We start from the raw sequence: 9,177 nt of genomic DNA, 5'->3' as shown, positions 1-9,177 counted from the left end.
TGACGCTAATCCCCTCATATACAGCCATGAAATAATGTAAACAATGATTTCCCTTTACATATTACAAAACAGCCATGGCAAACTAGAATCACAGATCTACATCACTTCCTAAGCCATGATAGAATAACCAGTCAATAACCTCATACCATTGTTACACTAGTTCCTTTCCTTTTCTATCTTTTTTTTTACCTTTTGCAAATATTTATACAACAGAAGTGCAAATAGACAAAGAAAAGTAAGATTTAAGATAAATTAGAAACTCTGGAAAGTCATGAGATAGTGTGATACTTGTTTATATGTGACTCCTCAATGGCAGCACCAAAATCATTGACTTCCACACAAAAAATGCCAACCTCTCTATACTGGTAGTCCACTTTGAGTAGGAAATCTTGATGGACTCAGAAATTTCCTAACTTGAATCGGTAATACATAAAATAATCAACTTTCGTATTTGATATTATAAACTTCAACTCACAAATAGGACTCGAAGATGAGATATGACCTGAAAACATGTTTCTTCAGACTGAAACATGTTTTCAGGTCATATCTCATTTGAGGCTTAACAGGATCGTATTGTACATAAAAGAACTGGACGCTAGATTATATAACTTCAACAAAGGAGCGGTGAATTATGAAAAACAAGCTTAGTGAATCAACATGTTACCTGAGTTTTATTAGGTAAATATCTACTTGCCAAGTCCTCGTCAATCGACACGGGAAGTGAAGGCATTTGGCTCATTATACCGGGCATCGCTCTCATGCTGCATAAACTTAATCAATGAACTTCAAACGGAAATAGATATCAAATCAAGATATATACAACAACAAAAGTAGATTTTGATGATATAAAAAGTGAAAATACTGAAAATAATCACGTACTCTTCAAGAATGGTACTAATGTTGTGCCGTGTCCGAGTGAAGAGATCGATGTTATCTTGCAACTGTTAATAGAAGAAAATGATCATTAACACAAACAAACATAGAAGTCAAAAACTAATTCATATGATAAAAAAAAAAAAAAGACAAATAAAACGAAGGTTGAGATAATCACCTTGAAAGTAGATAGATTGGAATTGATTTGACTAAAAGCTTGAGCATTTTGCTCCAAGAGTCGCTTCATTGGACCACAAATTCCTGACAGAAAATAAAGGTTAAGGGTTATTGACAAAATAAGGATGCCGGTACTGTGACGCTAAGACAGGACAAAAACTAGGACGCCAGTGCGGTGATAATAAGGGTTGGGTAACTAAGAAAACTGTAGATAAACAGTTTATCCAACTGTAAAATAGCACATAAACTAAACTGATTTACATCCTAGCTCACCCAAAAGACCTGCAACTGATCTATAATAAGTTATACTCATGATTTCTGTATTGATGTATTTTCAAACTTATGTGTAGTGAATTTTCTCTATGATGTATATCATAAAATTAAGCAGAAATTTCAAATAAATACTTTCCACTATATCTAGTTTTTGGAGAAAACCCCCCACTTTCTTCGTAGTAAGAAATCTGCATAATTTCTTCCTCCTCAGACTTAAATAATCAACTTCTTCTCGCACTAATTAATTTAGGGACAGAAATATACATAAAAGATTCGTTGAAAATTTCACCTTCATTGCGGTCCACCCCTTACCTTCATTGAAGTCTCCACCTAATTGCAACATTTGAGTTGTCTTCATTGTAAGTTATGAGTAAGCTTAAGAGGGGCGAAGAATTAGGACTTTAAAAATTTATCTAGTTTTTGTATGGTGATCTTTCTTTTCTTTCTTGATGTGATAAGTGATGAAAGCAGTAAATGTGGAAAATAAAGAACACCGAGAATTATCCTAGTTCCCCTCACAACCCGGTAGTTGATGGTTTTTAGTAGAGTTTTATCCTCAACAAAACTGAACATAAACTTTGAAAATCAGTGATGCTGGTGTTGTCTAGCCAAAGAGGTAGTGATATTGGTGTTGCTGTGCAAAAAAGGAAGAAAAAGAAAACATGAAATTAAATATACTAACCATCATCATAGGTTATCCGTTGATTTCTGTCCACATGTTGTGTTATACAGCAAGAGTATGTCGCTACATTTGGACTTAGAACTGGCTGCAAATATTGCTTTGGTGATGACTCCAAAGGCTTATCCTGAAGAAGCACAACTTTAGAATGCAGGTTTTTCAATCAACACTAGATCCTAATGACATTATTTGATTCCACGTTATCAATAGACAAATCCTACTCCGCAAGATTTGAGACACGCATATTGTGTTATTAACATAACATACACCAGCTTCGTAAATTTCATGTACCTTTCTATTGTTGACCTTCTTTACCATGTGGTCTTCTGGTTTCCTTCGCTTTCTCTGCAAAATGGTTCAAACATATTTTTAAGTTCCTATCTCCAGACGCTGAGATGCGATCTACATAACATTTTTTCAGGATGCTCGTGCATAGCACATGTACTCATCAGCAGTGTTTAAATATTAGTATTGAGGACATTATTAAGAGAACAAGAGCTTACGGTCATCCACCTACACCTCAAAGCAACATCACGAACAGTTTTATCACGCAATGAAGCAGCAATTTTGACATACCTCGTGATACTCGGCTCGTCAGCGTATCTAGCCATGAAATAAGGGAAAAAGAAAAGAAAACAAAGGTTATGCAATGGAAACAAAAAGAGATGAAGATACTATCAGCACAAGCGCAACAAAGAGCTTATCATAGTCAATCTGAACAATACAAATGTCAAAGTGTTGTCAAAAGCGAGCAATAACGATGTAGCAGAGATATCCCTGACCGCTACAGGGCATGATGTAGCAGAACAGTTTCGTGTAGTGGCCATAGCAGCCACTATAGCTTCAAAGATAGCGGATATCGCAGGTGCTATAGCACCGTACTTCAGAATGAGTTCAAAAATTCAGAAAAATCCCTTAAAATTTAAAGTAGTTCTGCTTGGAGTGTTTTAGGGATTTCGCTACTAAAAGACATCTAAACAATGTTTGGACTTCTCCTTTCTCCCTCTATCTCCCTCCTACCGTCCTATTTCACCCTCTCACTGTCCAATCACAACTAATCGTTGAGCTTTTATGCCTATGTATAAATTATATAAACCATACAAAAATTTCAAAAAACCGCTATTTATCTATTGCGTTTTTGGAGTCAAACACTTTCGCCTGCTATCCGGGATTGATAACATATTGTCTACAAAGGAATAGAAAATAAAAGAAGGGTTTGCAGAATTTGATGTTGAATATAATAAAGTTTAATATCCCATTTGGAAGTTGAAAATAATGTAATAAACAGCAAGGTCTGCATGTGGTTCCATAAACAAAAATGGGCACTGACCGATGTTGACGTGCCAGTGTCTGTGTCGTGTTTCCGGTGTTCGTGCTTCATAGAAAACAAGTACAATAAAATCAGAGGAGAACTTGGAGTGCAGCAGGGAGGAAAACAAGTACATAAATAACACCAGAATGATGTAAAGAACATAACTACAGATTTCTATCAATATGAATAATGACTATGTTCGCAAAATCTGTTTGGAGTTTAAGGACTTTTAAGAATATGAATTATGATTCTGTTTACAGAGATTCTTTTCTAATTCTGCCACTATTTGCTGAATCTCAGGGTCCTGTTTAGCCACCACTATTAACCCTGCTCCATCCAACCAACAGGGATGGGACATTACGAATTCGAGCTCACCGTTATCTCTGCACCTTAACAAAGCATCTGCAGCTTTATTCTTCAGACCCGGTTCGTATTTGACCTTCATGTGATGCCCCAACAGCTTGGCTCGAAAACACTGGTAATCTGATCAAGACACACTCTGCTATAATAAATGCTTCAGGCTATGGCAGTCTGTATAAACCACGAAGGGCCTACCCAGCAAATAATATCGCCAATGTTGGATGGAAATCCCCAATGCCATCATTTCTTTCTCATAGACACATTCCACTTCAAATGGAACTGAGAAGTTAGGTAAAGTCAACACCGGAGGTTGAGTCATTGCCCTTTTGAGATTATCAAAGCCCTCTACCTCTTTTCCCCAATTAAAGTTACCCTTTTTTGTGAGTTATGTTAGAGGCTTAGCTAGTTTCCCGTAATCCTTTGAGTTTTTGATAGTACATGTTTAACGTAAAAACACCTCACTCCCTTCACCGTCTTTGGGGTTTGGCCAATCCAACATAAACTGAATTTTTGAAGGATCCACTACTACCCCTATCTGGATATGACATGTTCTAAATACACTATACTTCATTTTCCAAAACTACATTTCTCCTGGTTTGCGACAAAAGAGTGAGGCCAAGGTTTCCAATACCAATGTCAAATGGATGAGGCGTTCCTCTCAATTTGAACTGCATATATTAAAATATCATCAAAGAAAACAAGAATGAACTTTCGTAAGTAGGGCTTGAACAGTTCACTCAGCACGAATTGGAAGGTTGCATGTGTGTTGGTTAGTCCAAACAGCATAACCAAATACTCCTAGTGCCAGCTATGAGTTCGGAAGGTTGTCTTGCAGTTGTCAGAACTTTGCGCTCTAATTTGGTGATAACCAAAATTAAGGTCAATTTTGGGAAAACAACTTTGCTCCATATAATTCGTCAAGTAATTCATCCCCGGTCGGAATTAGGTACTTGTCAAGGACTGTCACCTGGTAGTATAACTAATTATCATCCTAGCCAAGTGGTCCCTTTAGTGAAGATACAATCTCACTTATCATTCTCTCACTAATAACGGAACTCCCAAGTCATTTCCCACCCACTCTCCTCTTTATTCCTTATATAACTAACTTACTACCTCACTCTCCTTCTCGTCATTCGTGCTCCTTCTCACTTGTTAGCTTCTAGCTCGTCATTTCTTACTTTGGCACGTTTTCTATGATACACCCTCCAAACTTTGGGGCTCGTCTCATAATCTCATTCTCTTCAAGTACAACAGGTCCAATCCAATAACAAAACATCTCTTCTTTTCTATTTTATTATCAATAAAGAAAATGACTGAAAAACAATATCATTTTATAAGTGTGATGTCAAATGCAGATCGCAAAAAAAAGGAACTTGTTCAAATTTGCTACCCTACAGGGTTATAGCGCTGCTATAGCCACTATTTGACAACACATTGTACAAAATTGCATATCACAAAACAATAGCAATTTCTTAAAACTTCCTCTAAGCTATAGCACTATTTGACGCCAAGATGCCAAAACTATGTAGCACCGACACTTCACATTGAAGGTTTGTCCAGTATCCGACATTTAAGACATTTTCTCAAATTATTACCAGTGTTGTGTTAGGTGTATGTGCTTCTTAGGCTAAAACTAATTACAATTTACAACAATAGCAACAACCAAAGATAAACTACTTACTTGAGAAGGCCTTCCTCCAATTTGTATTGTTCATCAACGGACCACTCAGCAGCGAAACCCGCATCATGCTTCAATCCAGGGACAGAATCAACAACAAGAGAAGAGCCAGAAGCACTCCCTGGTTGACTTATAACAGACGAATTCAAATTCCTATTCGTAACACTTGAATTCCCAGAATACATCATCCCCGAGGTATCATTATTCAACCCAAAGTAATTTCCCATCGGAACCATCTCAGGTAAGCTACTAACAGCGCCAGATTGAAATGATATCGCATGCCAATTCAAACTAGAATTCATATCACCATAGTGAAAACCAGTATTTGACTCTGCAGCCATCACTTTTTCCCAAATTTGTAACTAAAATAATCTTCAACTAAATCACCCTCAATTCATTTTTCCAACAAATTCTACACCAGTTCACAGATTCTGAGCATCCATTCTATATCAAAACCATTCAAATTCCTTGAAGAGAAAGAAAACCCAGAAGGAATTAGATCATAAACACACAAACAAAACAACACACTGCACCACACTTCCTAAATAAAAAAAAAACAAAAAAAAAAATCTTGCCTAATTCTACTACAACACACAAACCCTCGTTAACAACACAGATTCAGCTAAGAAAACAAAACCCCTTTATCAAAAACAAATAAAAATCCAAACTTTAACTCAAAACAAGTCCTAAATCTCAAAGAGAAAAAAACCCAAATAAAATTTTCACCAATATAAAAAGAAAAGAGAACCCTTTTGTTTTTTAGTTAGAAATTTTGTGTGTGAGGCATAATTGGTGACGGTTGTAGTACCTTTTTCTTTCTGAATGTTGTTGTTGAAAGTGCAGTGGCAGTGCCACTACCCATTGAGCATTTGATACTTTTTACTTTTCAGGATTAATAATTTGGAAAAAAAAGAAACTTTCTTTTTCTCTCCCTAGAGAGAGAAGAAAGAGATGGATTTGAAATTCAACCAATAGGGAAGTAGAAAAAGGCAACAAAAAGGTGTTTCAGGGTGATTTATATTTTGAGAAAAAGATAGGTATAATAGTAGTTGAAAATTGAAGGAATGAATGAATGGCTGTTGTGGATCTTGGAATTTAGTAACAGTGGGAGTGGGAATAGTACTAATAATAACCATTTTCATTTTTTATTCATAGGTTAATCATTTGTGGACATCCTCTAACTAGTTTGGTTTGGAATGTACACTTTTTCTTTTCCTATTTTCAATTTATAATTTTAGATTCCACTTTTGATCCATTATTATAATATTGTGATGAAACAAATTAAAAAAAAAAGTTAAATACACAATCAATAATTTAGTTGATCATTTTATACACATTAAAAAATATATAATAATAAAAGAGAGAAAATAATATTTTTATTAAAATATTCATTATTAAATACTACTGAGAGTGATGAAAGTAGTAATAATTAAAAGTTAAAAATGTAAAAAAAGAAATTAAAATTTATACTGTATATTAAAATGAATCATTTATTTTGAAATATTAATTTTTATAAATGAATTATTCATTATGGGACGAATGAAGTAGTTGCTTGTTGATTTTTATTAAGTAATCTCTTCAAAAATATTAAGTTCATGTTTGACTAAATTTAAATTTTTTAAAATTTTCATATAAGCATCATCACTCATCATCCATTTCAGCTATGTTTAAAACTTGAATCATTCTGCATAGGTATCAAAATAGTTTTGTTTTTGTTTTATGAAGTTTTATTCTTGTTGTTATAAGTTTTCACTACATTTTTATTTTTTATTTTATTTAATCCATATTTCTTTATGATTATTTGTTTGTTTTACTTTACGATTTCCTTATATTCTCGTATGTTTTACTTAAGAATTATGTTAATGTATATGTGTCATCCCTTATCTTGGGATATATAAATTATGTTAATGTATATGTGTCATCCCTTATCTTGGGATATATAAATTGTTGTTTCTCGTTATTATTAGATAAAATAGATTAATATGATCTTATCATTGTCACTCATGTAAATATGCATTTTGCATCATAATAGATAATTGAATGATGCAATGAATATAGAAGTTTGATTATTTGAACCATAAGACATAATAGAGGAAAGGAGCAACTTGAGTATTAGGGTTATAGATTCTCATTTTTGTGACAATTAATTATGCTAACTATAACGAGTCAGATGAATCGTAGATGAATGATTAGGGAAGAGCGAATGATCAAAATATGTGAATAATTCTATTGCAAAGTGAGTAGAAACCAAAAACAGAAAGGTAAAAGAAGAAGGAAATAATGAATTAATCTCATAGCTGAGTTATTACAACATTGATGGCTCTCATAGCTGAGTTATTACAACATTGATGGCTCTCTCTCTCTCTCTCTCTCTCTCTCTCTCTCTCTCTCTCTCTCTCTCTCTCTCTCTCTCTCTCTCTCTCTCTCTCTCTCTCTCTCTCTCTCTATATATATATATATATATATATATATATATATATATATATATATATATATATATATATATATATATATATATATATATATATATATATATATATATATATATATATATATATATATATATAAACGGAGTTAACATAAAGTGTTAAGACTAATACCTAACCACCATACTAACTACTTTTAATAGTAACATGACAACAATAGTACATAGAGAGTATTATGTGAGTTGATTGACTGATGATCGTATCTCATAGATCATGGATATGGAATATCAAGTCTTCACATAGATATAAATATTAGAAATAATATGTATACTAGATTGGTTTACCATCATAATATTGCATAGTTTATTATGTAAGGGTCATAAATTATTCTCATAGTAATATTGGTGTATATCACCTTTCGACTGAAAACCACTGTGAACCTTAGATGTTGAGTTGGATATTTTATTGTCAATCAAATAATGTTCGCAGTAGGATGACCATAAAGATGGTTGATGGGTACTCTTCAAATCATATTGAGGAACATAAGTGACCAATAAGGGATTTGCTCCTTATATATATATATATGGGGTTTTTGATTGAGTATGACTGTAAAATATGTGGTTGTGCTCGAATAAGTCTATATGAGATATTGGATTAATTTGTTGTTATCAAGTATACCTTGACATCAAGGAATATAATATTATACTATACAAGTGTAATACATTATATGTATTATGTTCAATATAGATAGATATAAGAGGAAAAGGCATGATCATTATCATAGAAATGTTATTTCAAATCACATGACATTCTCGTCACTTAGCGGTGATGTGTTTCTAGACACCATTCATTATTTATAATATTAAACAAGTGGTTTAATAATATTGTCAACATTGTGAGAACCTACAAGGTCACATGCATAGAGTACTGATAGTGGAATAAATGATTTAATTAAATAAGATTTAATTTAATTACGTGTTAATAGTATTTAAAATATTTCATACATTAACACATATATAGTTTATTTGATTAAATACGATTTTATTAAATGAATGAGAATTGATAATTAATTAAATTAAATATGATTTAATTTAATTAATATTTTATTTAATTAAAAAAGATATAAACAAGATTGAACTAAGTTTGAAAAAGTTTAAAATGAGGGTATTAGAAGCACTCTATATATAAATAGAGAAGTTATTTCCCATACTAATCCTAATTGCCATCATTTTCAGAAAATGACTAGTATCACGTTTGAAAATTTTGTTTCTCATGGAACAGATGTCGAAGACAATGCTGCGATAATAGGTTCAACAAGATACAACATAACCATTACAATAACAATCACTATATGATGGAGCAGAAAAGCAATAAACAACACAGTCAATTGTTTATCCAG

At 33.0% G+C, this 9,177-nt stretch overlaps 1 protein-coding gene across 4 annotated transcripts; it reads right to left on the bottom strand.

The window, feature by feature from the left end:
• Nucleotides 1-6,412, bottom strand: LOC127092871 (uncharacterized). Of its 4 annotated transcripts, none has more exons than XM_051031764.1 (9): nucleotides 6,161-6,412; nucleotides 5,356-5,819; nucleotides 2,506-2,611; nucleotides 2,294-2,347; nucleotides 2,006-2,129; nucleotides 1,052-1,134; nucleotides 880-941; nucleotides 665-761; nucleotides 1-413 (listed from the first exon to the last, which is right to left on the bottom strand). In XM_051031764.1, the coding sequence occupies exons 2-9, from the start codon at nucleotides 5,691-5,693 to the stop codon at nucleotides 399-401; spliced, it is 879 nt and encodes a 292-aa protein (XP_050887721.1). In that variant the 5' UTR covers nucleotides 5,694-5,819; nucleotides 6,161-6,412; the 3' UTR covers nucleotides 1-398. The 4 variants fall into 4 exon arrangements, with proteins under 4 accessions (XP_050887721.1, XP_050887717.1, XP_050887719.1 ...); XM_051031760.1 differs by having other exon boundaries at nucleotides 1-409; XM_051031762.1 differs by having other exon boundaries at nucleotides 1-409; nucleotides 2,506-2,605.
• Between the last annotated feature and the right edge of the window lie 2,765 nt (nucleotides 6,413-9,177).

This window comes from Lathyrus oleraceus, chromosome 6, assembly GCF_024323335.1.
Source record: "Lathyrus oleraceus cultivar Zhongwan6 chromosome 6, CAAS_Psat_ZW6_1.0, whole genome shotgun sequence".
NCBI classification, from domain to species: domain Eukaryota; kingdom Viridiplantae; phylum Streptophyta; class Magnoliopsida; order Fabales; family Fabaceae; genus Lathyrus; species Lathyrus oleraceus.
The sequence above is the reverse complement of the archived record's forward strand: the minus strand, read 5'-3'. Positions and strand labels throughout refer to the sequence as shown.

What these genes read in the sequence shown, in the direction of transcription:
- LOC127092871 (XM_051031760.1), bottom strand. Translation starts at nt 5,693, where the DNA reads ATGGCTGCAGAGTCAAATACTGGTTTTCACTATGGTGATATGAATTCT. An exon ending in TGAGGTGTAGGTGGATGACC is followed by an intron (nt 2,348 to 2,505) that starts GTAAGCTCTTGT and finishes ACCATTTTGCAG; the next exon opens with AGAAAGCGAAGGAAACCAGA. An exon ending in ATTTACCTAATAAAACTCAG is followed by an intron (nt 410 to 664) that starts GTAACATGTTGA and finishes GATTCAAGTTAG; the next exon opens with GAAATTTCTGAGTCCATCAA.